This window comes from Callorhinus ursinus, unplaced genomic scaffold (assembly GCF_003265705.2).
Source record: "Callorhinus ursinus isolate GAN/ISIS: 27379988/994484 unplaced genomic scaffold, GSC_fseal_2.0 scaffold23, whole genome shotgun sequence".
In the NCBI taxonomy this organism is placed as follows: domain Eukaryota; kingdom Metazoa; phylum Chordata; class Mammalia; order Carnivora; family Otariidae; genus Callorhinus; species Callorhinus ursinus.
In genome coordinates this window covers 16,805,845-16,821,531 of record NW_027397085.1, presented here as the reverse complement: position 1 = coordinate 16,821,531, position 15,687 = coordinate 16,805,845, and the positions used below count along the sequence as shown (strand labels likewise).

General features: G+C 41.9%; 1 protein-coding gene across 13 annotated transcripts in view; it reads right to left on the bottom strand.

Moving 5' to 3' along the window:
* The window catches only part of PDE4D (phosphodiesterase 4D), a 1,488,864-nt gene that overhangs the window by 142,755 nt on the left and 1,330,422 nt on the right, over positions 1-15,687 (bottom strand). Inside the window, exon 9 of one of the 13 annotated variants that reach the window (XM_073905443.1) lies at positions 2,361-3,042. The exons of the other annotated variants lie outside the window; for them this stretch is intronic. Coding sequence (XP_073761544.1) covers positions 3,005-3,042 — 38 coding nt within the window. The 3' untranslated portion in view covers positions 2,361-3,004. Of the gene's footprint in view, positions 1-2,360; positions 3,043-15,687 lie in introns of those variants that run through there. 13 annotated transcript variants of the gene reach the window in all.

The following is a 15,687-nucleotide window of genomic DNA, read 5'->3' as shown; positions in this document are numbered from 1 at the left end:
GCTAAACACATGTCCTGAAAGCCAGACAGGACTTGGGTCCACTTCTTGACTCTACTACTGACAAACTAGAACTCTGCCCGTGTTGTTTAAACTCCCTGAGCATCGGCTTTCTCAATGGCACCGTGTCAAAAAAGCAGTACTGTTTAACGGGCAGATCTTGTCTTGACACCACTCACAATATGCATACAACTGTAGTTCAGCGTTTTACCTCAGAAACCGTTGAAAAGTTTACCTGTCAAATGTCCTCAGAGAGGAACACTTCCTACTGCAAGCGCAGCTTCAGATTCTGCCCTGAGAGGTGTCTGTAAATCGTAACACCTTTGTCATCCTCACGTCCCTAGCTGTGAACTAAGGGAGCTTGCGCGAGGAGGTGTGTTCCTTGCATTCTCCCTCTGCAGCTCTGGCATTTGATTTTACACGTGAGGACCACGGAGTACTCGAGAGGGGCTGCCGTGGGCTGAGGCTTGCTCCAGGCCTCCCAGAGAGATCTGCTGCAAACCGTCTCAGCCTAAACGGGTCCCCAGCAAGTTTGGTTTCCACTTTTGTCAAGCATACTCTCTTATTTCTCTCTTCTCATGTAACACAGCTCAGTCGGACGCTAAGCTGCTTGCACCTAATAACACTGCAGTCTAATGAACCTACCTCTCTGCGAGATCTTCTCACCTAAAGTGACTGTTCTATTAACCTCCCCGTATCTGTTACTCTACTGCTACTGATCTGTGGCAACCAGTCAAAATCAATGGGAGCTATAAGGTAAAACAGAACAAGAGAAAAAGAAATCAAACACACACAATGTTGGGTTAAAAATTTTAAGCTCAAAGATACTGGTGAGTTTTCAAAAACACAATACATTATTTATGAATGAAATATATACAGCAAAAAAGATGAAAATGTGGACAGGATGACTCTTTCCCAGATTTACAGCAGAGACTGTTCTGGAGAAGGAGGCAGGGAAATGGGCTTGGTGGTGGTGGTGGGGCCATGGGGTTTTCCCAAAATTCATCTCTATAGTTTTATTTCTTCTTTTCAAAAAAAATCTTGAGGTAACTATAGCCAATACTAATACTTGTTAATCTTAATTTGTGGACACTTTTTTTTTTTTTTTTTAGATCTTGGAATCCCTGGTAACTTTTTTTCCCAAGTTAAGTCTAAAAGAGTAATACGTGATACTCAAAGAATTAAGACATCTTAGATCTCTCACCGAACAGTTCAAATGCTGAGGCGAGGCCTCTACTACAACTTTGTGTAACCAAAGCCACAGTGCTCTCAAGACTTCTAGTTTTGGATTTCAGCAGTTAGAGGAGATTGGGCTATTTTGTTTCCATGGCTCATTAAGCTAGGGTTAGACTGGTGTCCATAATCAAATTCACTGCATTTATCCCTGCCTCCTCCCTATGAAATGAGGCCAGACCTTAGGGAAAAGAAAGAGTAAAACATATCCCAAGTCCATGGTAATTCTGCCCATAAAGGAAATTAACACACCTGAAACGGATTAAATACTTTTTCCTTTTCTAAATGATCCCCTTCCTTAAGCTTCCTCTGTCAGTTGACTGCCAACCCTATTTGCTAATTCCCATCCCTCATCGGTCTCACTAGCACTTCCTGTTGCCAATTAGTGTTCCGTGAACCTGAGCCTGACATCTCCCAAACACACCCAGACTCCGGGGTGGGGGGGGACTTCTGGGCTTCCTGCTGGGGTGTCTGGTGCAAAGGGCACCCAAACATTGCCAGGGGCTGATCAATCAACTGGCCTGGGAGTGTTCCTGGTGTGAGGAAGGAACGGTGAGAGACAAAAGGAATTTGTCGGTGGGAAGGAGGGAGAGGGTTTTCATTATTTTCCAGTGGAGGAAATGATCTGGACTGAGAATAATGGAGAACCAAAGGAGAGAGGTGGGGCTCATGGAGAGATGACAGGCCCAAGGACAGGAGCAATTTGGAGTGACAGGTCACAACACTTGTCACCAAGGTAACACAGCAGAAAAGTTGCAGAGAATGTAACAGTTGGTTTCTATGGTGTTGACGGAATTACTATCAAAGCTTTTGAACCTTTTTGGGGACAAGAGCCTTGTGAGAAGACTCACCTCCACCCCATGCTTACCTCCTCACCCACGGTACCATCCCACACCCAGGCTTCTGCAGTTGGAGGGAGGGCTCTGATCCTCTCAGACCTGATCCAGGACCCTAGAAGGTCCTGGGACTGCAGCTGCAGAATCCTTTCTTTTTGGTTATAAAAACAAGAATGTAGTATTAAAAAAAAGAGGAAGAAGAGAAAGAAGAAAGGAAGGAAGAGAGGAAGGGAAAGAGGAAGGAAAGATTTCATTTATAAGTCTCAGACAAAACTAACACGAAAACAAAACAAAAACAGCCAACATGAGCCAAGGTGTACAGATTTATTTGTGTCCTTCCAGAGGGCACAACCTTCCAGAGGGCATGGGTAATTAGCCATCTTTCCGTGATGACACTGAACTAGACAGGGTAAGTGTCCATAGTAAACATGCTTTGCTAAAGTCCTTCCCCCTTATTTACTCTGTCACATTAAATGGAAGAAGCCCATTTTAATGTACTCTTGATTTTTCCAAAAAAATTTGAGAGAGGGGTGGGCTCTACCCCACGTACTAATTGTGTATGTGGAAGGCGTGCTGCCTGGTGTTTCTTCTTTTTCAAAAAGAAACAGGTCTTGGAAAACGAGGCACAGAAGAACCTTCCCTGTGTTTCTCTCTCCTGCAGCTGCTCCTCCAGGACCGGCCACTTAAAATAGGAGTTTCAAATAATGCAGTTTATTAAATCCATGTTTTCCGCCAGATTCTGCTTAATGTGCCTATGTTCTTTTGTTTCCCTCCTCACATTTCCATGGCTCAGAAGCCATTCTTTCTGGTATAGCTGAAGGATATGGATATTAGAATCAGATCAGCAAACGATTGTATGGACTTGGGAGGCTGCCAATCAATGCTATAAAATAAAGCACGTTGTGTAGCTGATATCATCAAGTCTCTTCTGTGTAGTTTTAATATTGCGGGAGGAGGGGCTGGAGCGAGGGTGGACCTGGCAGAACAATGGGGAGTGGGCAAGAGAATGAAAGGATTAATTGTGGAATTTGAAAGTGGGGGGCAATTTACATTAAAGAATTATTTTCAAAGACTTCCTAACCTCCCAGACATTTTCCAGTCTAGGTAACCTTTGAAACACAGCTGGAGGTGATGTTCTTGGAGCCACCTCTGAAAGCTGCAATCACAACACGCCTGCAGTGTTCCCTTCCCAAACACACAACTTTGTCATTTTCTCAAGCAGACACACAAACACTCAAGAGTCCTTAGTCATGTTTCAGCGGGGGAAGAAAGGGTTTGTTGCTTTGTAGCAGCTCTTTTGAAGTGTTTCATTCCTCCTTTGTGATCTGTTCAACAACACTCATTTCAAGCATATCAGTTTTAGCTCAACAATCGCATTCTCCGGGGCTTATTTTCTCCTGTGGCTCAGGGCCTCTGTCCAGCATCTGTGGCACAGTTTGGTTTGATCTGAATTCAGACATGTTAACAAAATTAAATTCTTTCTCTCTCTCTCATCCTTTCCTCCGGCCAATTCAGGCTAAGGTGCCACTGAGGCGGAGTGTGAGCGAGTGTGTGAGTGTGTGTGTGTGTGTGTGTGTGTGTGTGCCCCCGTACAGGAGCACCCTGCGCCTGTCTTTGTAAAATACAGGAAATGCATAAAAGAAAGAAGAGTTCAGCTGGAGCCACTGCTGCTCAGCTTGGCTCCTTCCCCCTCCTCCTTTCTTCCCCCTCCCCCCACCCAGCACCGGCTTTTAATTTTCAAAAGCACTGCAATTGCTTGGTGTGGTTTCAAGAGCTGGGGTGCCATTCTCCCTGATGATGACTCTGCTGACGTCAATGGCATTCTTATCATGCCTAGTGCGACATCAGAAACCAGCCCTCAGAGGCTCCTCTTATTCACGGCTGCCTGGGCTCTCGGTAAAACGTGGACTGGATTTCTCAAATGAAAGGGACTCGCACTCCCATTCTAGCAAGCCCTGCTCTCAGCCAGATACCCTTCTTCTGTAGGGCAGCTTGTCAGTTAAGGCTTTGCTCCTTAGCATTCTCTCCTGCTAAGACCCCCTGAAGAAGAAGAGAAGACTAAATGTAGCACAGCGTTACCTCTGTGTCTGAGCTTTCGGAGACCTGAGTGTGTGTGTGTGTGTGTGTGTGTGTGTGTGTGTGTGTGTGTTCCCTCCACCAAAGCAAGACTGCTTGACCTGATTATTCTTTCGGTTTTGCTAAAGCCTTTGATAAAGTGGTTCCCCCTATACAGTGGACCAGACCCATCCATTTAAGTACTCCTGGCTTACTCTCCGGGGCAGAACTGGAGCTCAGGTCCAAAAATCAAGCCCATATTCACTTCCAGATTGCAGCAAACACCCCTCTCCTCTTTTTTTTTTTTTAATTGAAGAAAATAAATAGGAGATTGGGAGAAGAGGGGAAATAATTACAGCTGAATAATGAGTAATAATAATAGCTGAATACAAAAACAATATCATTGAGAATTTAACATTTTCCTCTAAATACTCATATGAGTCTTTCAAGACATCTGATCTCAAAAGGTAGAATTATGAGGTAGCCACTTGATGCTAAAATCCACCATTCGCTCTCCACCCAGCAGTTTGAGAGCAGCTGTTACGCTGATGACGAAACTCTCTTTTGGTCCAAATCTACCCCAAAACATTCCAGATATGTCTACTGTTCAAATCCAGAGTCATGGCCATTTAACATGATGACAGAATGGTGCACATCTAGGTAGGTTTCCTCTGCCCAATCTTTGCTATAAACACATCAAAATGCTATAGACAAATCTATCAAACAAATAATGATGGTTCCTCTTGAAGATTGCTGAGCCACCGTTAATAAACTTTTTGGGAGCAACTGTTCTAGAAAGGGGCCATTTAGTAATGTTAAATTTAACAATATGAAATGTACAATTATTAATTCCCTCTAGAACTAGTTGGAGTTATAACATTAAGGAGACATGAGCTTACACCTAGTTTAACCCTTCCACCCTCATGTGGAGAAACTGAGGCCCAGGGGTAGTTTCAAGACTTACTCAAGGTCATGCAAGAACGAAGTGGCAAGACTGACAAACTCAAGCTGTCTCACTCTATTCATATGTTCTTTTCGCTTCTGCTCCTGATTACTTACAGCCCACACTCTTTTGCCTGGAAGTTTTCATTTTTCATACAAATACGCATAATAATTCTGAATTTCTTGATTGGAATAAATTTTCAGGAGTTTTTAGATGAACAGAGTCCTTATAAATTTCTTCTCGTTTTCAGGGAGTTCCACAACTAGTGAAAAGATTATTAAATTAAATGGAACAAAATAAAATATGTTGGAATGCATGAAATTCAGGTGGCTTTTTAAAAATTAATGATAGAGCCTGAGAAGAGACATGAAAGATGTACCTAGACATTCCAATACCCGAGCCCCCTGCATTCCACCCATCATTCTGCCTTATTTAATACCTAGCTTCTAGCTGCCTGATTGTAGCATGGTAATACTCATGTAATTTATTCCCTCTCTAATGGAAGCCATTGGCTTAATGTTTGCTCATTTGTCCATATGATATTTATACCTACCTTGTACCCTCCTCCTCCCACCCATACAGTTTTGCCCTCTCCTGAGAGCACTTGTAACTGCTTTCATAAGTCACCTTATGACTCTCTCTTTTTGACAAACAAGTATCACGTTCTGGTCCAGAATGGAGAAGGGTTGGGATGGAGTTGAGAGATGCTGGCTTTAGTGTTGGCAACCGGGCTTGCTACTATACAATTTTAGGGCATTTCTTAACTTTTCTGAGTCTCAGCTTCCTTATCTGTATAATGGGAATAATGATCCCTACTAACCTGGAGGATTATTAGAAAGGTTAGTGATGATGTTTACTAAGCTCCTATCACAATACCTGGCACATAGTAGAAACTCAAGAAAGGATAATGATGATTACGATGATGATAAAAAATAATAAGTGGGGAGAATCATAAAATTAGTAAGGACTAATAAAGTGGGACAAACAAAGGAAGGACAGATAGTATTTTTCTCCTGGTAACCCCAGTTAGATCTAAGGACTGCTACTACAACTGAAAGAGCAATATTTCTTTAAAGAATTTTTCTAGTGAAAAACGAATGATCTGAACCAAACACATGAGCATAAGCCTGCATGATAAATTTCTGTAAGATGTTAGCGGAATGTGTTTTGCATTAGGTGTTTGATTGCAATTAGATGTCAAGTAGCTATAAAACCTAATTGTGCTCTTAAAAAATCTTCAAGGATTATCTTGAAACTGGTCTGTGAGAGCTACTTTAAGGGTAAGCGATCCTGGGCTGGTCAGTTTCTGGTTCTTCTTTCCCTGAGACAAACTGCCAATACCCACTAGGCGTTAAGTAGCTTTGTGTACACTGAGATAAGAAGCCAAATTAATTCCTTAAACTCAAAGGCAGACCCACATTAAGGTCACAAGGGTTTTGGAAAGCCTAGCTGTCCATTAGTGAGATAAACCACAGCGTCCCACAGTGCACATTTTCACTAAATACCACATTACTACAAAATTGAGTTCTTTTCATTAATAACAAAATTTATCAAAATATGCCTTCCCCTTTGCAGAAGTCAATAATTTAATATAAACTAACAACAGCATTTAACTCAGAAACAAATTACAGCCATGTCTGTTTAAGGTGGCTCACCCAAATTTCATAACATGAACCCCTGAAAAGAAGTGTGTGTGATTCAGAAAAGGGGGTTCATCTTGGCAATTTAGCCCTGAAACCAATCATTTCTGCCTGGGACACTAGAGGAAAAAAAGCTCTCCTTTCTAACGAGTCTTCAAGGTTTTACCCATCCAATAAAAGTTTTGCACACCATCAACACCTTAGTCAACTTGTAATATTTGATGTCCTCTTCTGCCTCAACTCAAGCAAATGGTAAGAAAGGGTTTAGTCATATCTAACTATTTCAAACCAATAAGTAAAGTTAAAATGCAAATCTGATCATGTCCTTCCCCTTCCTTACAACCCTTCTTCTTCGACAATGGTCCATTCACTTATCCCTGGCCTTGGTGGGGCTAAGAATCCCTAATTATCTAGCCAAGGGGACTGCTCTTTTGTAACTATCTGCCTAGAGATGGCGCCTTTCAAAAATATACAAAAGGTGTCTTAAATATACAAAAGGCACAGAGGCTGTCCTTTCGGAATTAGCTTTGTGCTGATTTGATCATATGCTCCCACAGCAACTTGTATTTTGCCTTCATGGTATTTAAGACATTTCAATCACGTATTCTTAATTTTTCTTTGCCCTACCAGACTGCAAGGTAGGAATTATGACCACATAATTCATTTATATATCTTCAGCTCCTAATATAGTGCTTGCTACAAAGTATTTGGTCAAAAAAACATTGTTATATAAAGTTGGATTGCTATGTTATGTTCAATAGTTGATGTGATTCTCACTAGAAGTTATTCTTGAAAGGATATAAAATAATTCTGTATCCTATGAATGACTTTATCATAGTCATTACCAAACACCAAGGGCATATACTTTCCAAAATAGAGTCTTATTGGCCCTTGGTGAAATAACAATAATAATAATGATAAGGCCGAACACAGTTACACACACACACACACACACACACACACACACACACACACACACATTAACGCAAGGTTTCAACAGCTCCCTTTTGGGGATGACCAGTCTTTAAGTCTTCTCCTATCTTGCAATATTAAATGTATGTGGGATGTAGGACATAAAGATCCTAATATGAAATCATGATTCTAGTAAATGGCAGTTGTTCTTTTGAAAATAGCTTTATTTGGCAAAAGTTAGTAAGAGTTGATGGGTTGGTAACCTATGTTGGGCCTCTCATTTTTTTTTTTTTTTTAATTTTGAAATTCCAAAGTCTGGGAATCATTGACTGAGCAGGATTTTCCCATCGGAACACAGACTTGAGGATTTTTGTGATGCACGTCTGAGTTTCTAATTGTGTGTGGCTCCAAATTACAATCCTTCCTTCATTTACTTCTCCATCCTTATATTTTGCCTTTTCTGATACTCCCCAGGACTACACCATTTCCCGACTTTATTGTTTTCAACAAGCAATTCTGTACAGTTCTTGTCCCCACTTAGGGCCACTTAAGGCCTCCATATCTTTTACATAGTATATTTTACTTTAAGAGAAATAGGTTAAGATTTTAAAATTCTAATTACATTCATTAGAATAATGGGTCTGATACATTCACCCACAGGTGACCGGAATAACTAAAGGTATAAACTTTATAGGTAAAAGTAAACTAAGTTTTCTTTACATACACTAAACTTCCTAATGGTTTGCTAGGGGTAGGTATCACAGTTGAGCCAGACAATGATTTCCCTCAGTCCTTGAAGCAAATGAGTAGGAGAATGAACACAAGCCACATTCTTTATTTACTCTAGCATCCACTAGAAATATAATTATCTACACGTGCCATTTGGGAAGCACTGACCCAAATGATTTACATGATTCAATACACATGTAAGTTGAAATGGACAATGCGAAATAGCAAAACTAGTCAGAGGGCCATATTCGATGGGATAGTAACGTTTCAAATTTTAAATTCCGGCACAGTACATTCTCAAGTATAATTTTTTACAATGGTCAATATAGAGAAGCACACAATTAATGAACACATGAAAATCACACTATCCTCACCCTGCCTTTAAGAAAAGTTCCTATTGGTATTCCTGTTACAGATACAGGCTTGGGACTTTGTGGCATTCACGGCATGTTGACATTATTAACATTTTCACTTGATTGCGGGAAGTCGCTTTCATTTTTAGCTCTGCTTTCGAATACTATTAACCTGATTTCAAGATAATATATTAGAAATGTCCTTGTCAGTCAAACCCCCTGAGCTGTAGAAAGGATCATGTTGTTCAACAAGTTCAGCCTAATTTGACAAGGTTGGCAAGTCAAGCCTGTTCCAGCAAAGAGGGCGCTTCCTATTGCAGCAAGAATGTCTTTATTCCTTTCGTGAAAATTAGTACTGGGATCCATGTCTGTTAAAGAAGATACTGGCATCATCTTATCCACTGTTTTTCCATTCTCTTATAATTTGGAGAATTGGAAAATTCACCACAAAAATCCACTGTGTCTCTTGTCTGTCTCTGTCTCTCTGTCCTCCCCCTGCCCCCCATGACCTATGAAAATCTTGCCATGTGAATAAAACACAAAAAGAAAAAAGGTAGAGATTTTGTTGTAAGCATGAAGCAGAAGAACTCTCCTCCTCACTGCTTCTCAGACCTAGAATTCGTACTTTTCTAGTGGGAACAGTAAAACAGATCCTGATTCTACAGCATGGGTTAATGGACTTAGGAGAAAGCCCAGGGTTCAGATTCTTGCCCTGCCACTTCCTAGCTCTGTGAGTCTCAATTTTCTCATCTATAAAATGGAGTCCATAATGTTTTGAGGATTACACAAGATCATTTACGTGAGGCATTTAGCACAACACCTTGTACAAATTAGGCACTCAAATGACAGGAGATATAGCACTAAACTATAGTACGCTATATCAGGACATCAGAGAACCTTAATTTAATAAATCTCTGGTCTCAGCCCTTCTGATTCTGTTAGTAAGCTGTGAGAACACGAGGCCCCGTTTATGGCCTTCCCAGGTCCACTCCGCCCAACCTACCCCTGGGGCAGAGGCTACTTTCCCAGCTTCCTAGCCAGAACAGCCCCCAACAAAGTCTCGGCCATCACTGCAACTGCCTGACCTTTTCTTCTGCCTCAGCACCCTGGAGGCCCTGGCGTGGGCAACAGCCTCTGACTTGACAGGAACCATCCAGCTACAGGTAACATGGGGAGCCTCCGGCTTCCCCAGGGATTTCTGGGAGAGTCAGAGGAGCCAAGGTTCTGTAGAGCAAAGTGACCAATGAGAGACAAAAGACTTGTGAGCAGAAAAGCTGCTCATCCTTTCTCCCCTAGAGCGAACGTTCCAAGACACAGTGTCTCTATACAACCTCACAGGTGATATCTTTAGTAACTTAGTCACTAGCTGTGTTTCTGGTAAAGACGTGGCAAGCTTGGTAAGGCATGACCTTGTATTTACTTTTCTTCTCCTCTACTGCTCGTCCTTTCACGCCCACCCCCACTCCTCTCCTGCTTTCTCTGGATTGCACGACTCCCAGTCCCCCATAAAATGCTAGCAGGGCATCAGCCACCTCTTAGGAGGTTTGGGCTAAGACTGTGACAGTTAGGAAAAGAATGAGGCAATGAGAGTACAAGAATAAAAGAGAGAAAATTCAGTGTATTAGACATGAATCTACTTATCTATATAATTCCTTGGATTCTCTCAAGAGTGGAAGCTCTTAAGGCCACATTACCACCTTATTTTTATTGTTTTTTAAATTTGCATCTTTATTTATTTATTTTTTAAAGATTTTATTTATTTATTTGACAGAGAGAGACACAGCGAGAGCAGGAACACAAGCAGGGGGAGAGGGAGAGGGAGAAGCAGGCTTCCCGCTGAGCAGGGAGCCCGATGTGGGGCTTGATCTCGGGACCCCGGGACCACGACCTGAGCCGAAGGCAGACGCGTAACGACTGAGCCACCCAGGTGCCCCCGCATCTTTATTTTTAAATATGGGTAGTTTTGTCTATTATTCCATACAAGATTACCACCTTATTAACAAAGCATAACTGATCAAAGCAGTAAACAAGAGGCCTTTGAAGACAACACACTATTTCTTTCCTTCCATAGAGTTGAATTTCAATTATAACGGAAGATAACATACTTGGAACCACTTAATCCTGTCTTGCAGGACAGAGGGACAGAGACACACACATAGAGAGAGAGAATGAGAGAGAAAAAGATTTTTCCCTTTGAAAGGTCATGTTCCTTTGTATTTAACTAAAATGCAACAGGATGCCAAAATGCAACCCTGGCATTTTTCTTTCCGTCAGAAATATGCCCACATTTTATAGAGAAAGCTATATATTGAGGTTCCATAAAAAAAGAAATGCAATTTTCACATTAAACATAGATTCTAACGTCTGGCATTTCTCCTAGTGCTTGCACATAATTATCCATAATTGCAGTTTTCCACCAGGGGACCCACAGTAGTCACTCTGATTCATTCTGCATTATATGACCCTCTCACACGGTGATAATGATCTTCAATTCCAGGGGCCCTGGCCCGCCATCTCTCTGCAACCTACATGGAACACTTCCTCTCGTGCCTTTTGACGTCAAATATATGAGCTCTAGGTTGTTATTCAGGCTTCTTTCATCCTCATTTTCTGTATTTTTTTATGACTGTTTTTTGCATAGGCACATTTGCTGAGTTGGCGCCTCACAGGTGGTTTGGTTTGTGGCATATTTTAATAGCTATGAAACCATGGGCTCAGCTATTGGGTTGCAAGGAATTACATAATGCATGTGCAATTCAGGGCATTAACGAGAGGATTTTCCTAAGACCCCAAATGACCCGGGAAACTGACACATGGAAGGGACCACATCTCGCTGAACATCCTCTGACATGGATGCACTTATCCTGAAGGTCACACTCTTACTCTGAGGGATGGTGCTCTGTGGAGAGCAGATCTGGTCATCATCCAAGTAGACTAAGGCGCATTTATTTCTGTTGCTGTTTGGTTCATTTTACTTTGGTTTGGTTTGTTTTCTGTTCTTAGCAATCAGGCCGTTTTATGAGGACTTGGCAAAGAAGGAGTAATAGTTGTTTTCTCTAGGAAAGTTTTAACCTTTCAACACAGTAGCAATGTGATAGACATTATGAATTCAATTAAATGCGGTCCCTGGTCCAGGTTGGTGGTCATAAACCTTTTTATTTCCCTTGCCACTCTTGGTTACTTAGAAATAAGTGTGATGCTCCAGCGATATTACAATAAATTGAACTCTGGGCCTGTACACACAACTGTTTCTCGTCTAAGCTTATTTTCAAGAAATGCTTGTCACTGGTACAGGAGGATAAAGTCCATCCCAGTTCTCTTCATCTCATCTTTCTCATCGTTCATTCATTCATTCCACGCACAGTACCTTCTGTGTTCCAGCACTGTGCAAGGTGACAGGGGTAACACGTTGAGCAAGATCCCTGCCCAGCTAAGATGACGCGCCAGGAGGTTCTGTTGAAATACAGGTTTTGGCATTCTTTTTCCAAATCTCCAAGATTATAAGGAGGAATAAGAAGAAGCAAATAATATCATTCATTTTATCCACACATTCATTATCCATTCATTTAAAAAAAATACTGAATATCTCCTATGTGATAGGCGCTGTACCAAATGCCAGCAAAACAAGGATAAAAGATAGGGAGTGTCTACAAGCCATAAGAAAAAGATGAATCTGAAAACAGAACTATTTTAAAAACCTAAATGTTAAAACACCCTAAACAAAGAAAATGGAAAGTTTGAAAAAAAAAAGGCTCATTTTATTAATATACCCAGAACATTAACACATCAAACAAACCCCCCAAAGGATAACTGATTTAATGAATCTTTTACAGGGAGAAAGAGTGAACATATGAAAAGGTGGTCCACTGTATTTATAATTAAATTAATTGACAAAATATTTTGTTTGTGAATGCCAGGGTCAGAGGGTATGGGGTATATATGCACTTCCTATGCTGACAGTGGGACTGCTACTTGATACAGTCTTTGGAAGACAGCTTAGCAATGCCTATGAAAATTTAAAGTGTAATTTCACTGCTAGTAATTTACCCAACAAATATACTCAAAAAAGGTTAGAAAAATGTTCAGGTACAAGGAAGCTCACAAATGTTATTTGCAGTAGTAAAAAACAAAACAAAAACGGAAGTGATCTAAAAGTCTATCAACAGAGTTAAATAGATTATCGAACGTAATGGCATACTACGTATCAGGTAACAAGAATGAGAGGTAGATCATTATCTATACAAACACACACAAAAGAGCCTCAAGATGTGCTGTTAAATTAAAAAGAGCATGGTGCAGACTGATATTTATAATACTCTCTGGAAAGATATATGCCAAACTCCGAATGCCTTACTGCACACAGCCACAAGCAAGCAATTCGAGTTGGCACAAGTGACAACTGTTTGCTCTTCTGCTCTCCCACGTGGTACTGTTTACTCTAAGCAGGGTTCTCTCTGAGGTATGTTGGTCTAAGATCTTCATGGGGTGCCTGGGTGGCTCAGTCGTTAAGCGTCTGCCATCAGCTCAGGTCATGATCCCAGGGTTCTGGGATCGAGCCCCGCATCGGGCTCCCTGCTCGGCGTGAAGCCTGCTTCTCCCTCTCGCACTCCCCCTGCCTGTGTTCTCTCTCTCTCACTGTCTCCCTCTCTGTCAAATAAAAAAAAAAAAATCTTCAGCTATCTGGATACAGCTAGAATCAGGAAGAAATGTAGATCGATGCATGTTTTCAAAGGAATTAGGACTTAGCAAGAGAAAGAAAAGCATAAACAGCAAGGGGTAGGCAAGGGCATTAACTTATCCCAATTTGTCCAGAACTTTCCTAGTTTGACTACTGAGTGTCCCATGTGCTGGGAAACTCTTCAATACCAGGCAAACAACTGGGGGCTGTACTGGAACAGCTGGTCACCCTGGCCTGCCTTGGAGTTAGTACAGAGACTTGTGCATTAACCATATGCACAGGAGAAGCGGAGGTGAGGTACTTTCTCTCCTGCCTATGTTGTGTTTCTTTATACCTCTTCCTAGATGCCAAAGGGTCCCTGCAATTTTCCCCAGCTGGAAGTTTCATCACTGTCCTTTGGTGCAAAGATTTTGACACTTGTTTTGCTGACGTGACTTTCCGGATTAGGATTTCTAAAACTGGGGTTTTCTGGAGTTTGTATAGAGTTTATAGGAGCAAAGAAGTTATTGTAAAAGCCTTAAAAGGGGAGGAATTCAGATATGTTATTTGTGGGACTAAGAATAAGAAATCCAGAGGTTTTCAAGGCAAGGAAAATCTTTATGGTATGGATGGCAGGGGTAAAGCAATATTCATTAGAAAAATTGAGATGGTGTCTAAAATTAAGTTAGGTAAAAATGGGGGCCTTTTAGGGGGGCAACTGGGTGGCTCAGTTGGTTAAGCGTCTGCCTTTGGCTCAGGTCATGATCCCAGGGTCCTGCAATTGAGCTCCACGTGGGGCTCTCTGCTCAGCGGGGAGTCTGCTTGAGATTCTCTCTCTCTCTCTCTCCTTCTGCCCCTCTGCCCACTTGCATGCTCTCTCTCTCTCAAATAAATCAATCTTAAAAAAAATGGGGGCATTTTAGGGGAAAACTTTCAAAACAAAACACGCCAACGCTTAGGACCTACTGGATGTAATCAACAATTTATATGCTTCTGGCCCTTTCCATAGGACCCAGGATGCTGTGGAAGGAATAGCTGGCTAATGCAGAAGACTGCAATTATCCCTGGTGGCAGGTGCTGGGCTGTGTGCACACGATCACCCTAACAAGGTTAAAGGAGAAACCCCTGGAGAATCTCATTGTTTTCAGTGTCTATGGCAAGAGGGAAGCCAAACACTGGGGACACATGTTACTACAGTTTGGTCCAGAAAGCAAGTGATGTTTCAGATTTAAGAATGGCACCAGAAGCATAGCTATTCAGTGTGTGTGTTTCTCATCATGACGTTGGTATTCCTCTCACATGTGTCCCCACAGTAACCATTTATGGAAGGAAAGCTGAAGCCATTTTAGCCTGGCTGCATTTTCTAAGACTTCCTACAGAAAGAACTCTTCGCTCTTACAAGCCACTAAGTCTGTTGCCTTCCTAATTTTTGCCCATCTAAGGATGGGTGTGTTGCTTTTTGTGTTGACAGATTAGGAGCTATGCCACTTTTTCAAAACCATATTTATTCTGCATTCTGGACCATTCATTCAATCATCTAACATTTGCGAGGAAATGTGTGGGGGCCTGGGGCTTCATAGATGAGTAAGACACAGATGCCTCTCTCAGGAGGTAATGGCACATTAGTGAACCTAAGACCAACTAATATGACAATGTAAGATGGAGGACGTGTGAGAAAGATTTTATGGAAAGATTAAACTCAAGAGGAATTCAGGAAGTGTCTTCAGGGGCAAGGAGACACCCTCCAGTTTCTGTAAGAGATGAGGGTGGAAAAGATCTCGAGGGGTGGCAGAACAACGTATGCAAAAGCTACAGAGGTGTGGGAGAGCGTGGCTTCCCCCAGGAAACTGCCAACTGTGGGCGGGAATCCAGGGTAGCACAGGATGGAAGCGCGCATATGCGGGAGGAAGGAGCCAGACAGAGGAAGGGGGGAGCAAGGGCGCTCATACTTACTGAGCATTTATTTTGTCCCAGGCTTTTTCCATCTGGTATCTCACATGAGGACTTTAATGACCTCCTGACATGGTTCATTACTCCATTATGCCAATGAGGAAACAGAAGATGAGAAAGGTTACACCTGAGCTGACCCACGGTTTGAGGCCAAGCATATCTAATGCCAAAGGCCCTGGTCAATTTACCACAGGGCACAGTTTCTAGGTGAAAGGTAGAGTTTAAACTGTACCCCGAAGGCTCTGAGTACTCTCTAGTGGGGATCAGTACGAGAGAGACATGATCACAACTGCATTTGAGAAAAAAAAAATTACTCTGAAATCATGTATGTGAGGGGTAAGTGGAGGCAGCGAAAACAGGGAAGGGGCTTTTCCTAGGAAGA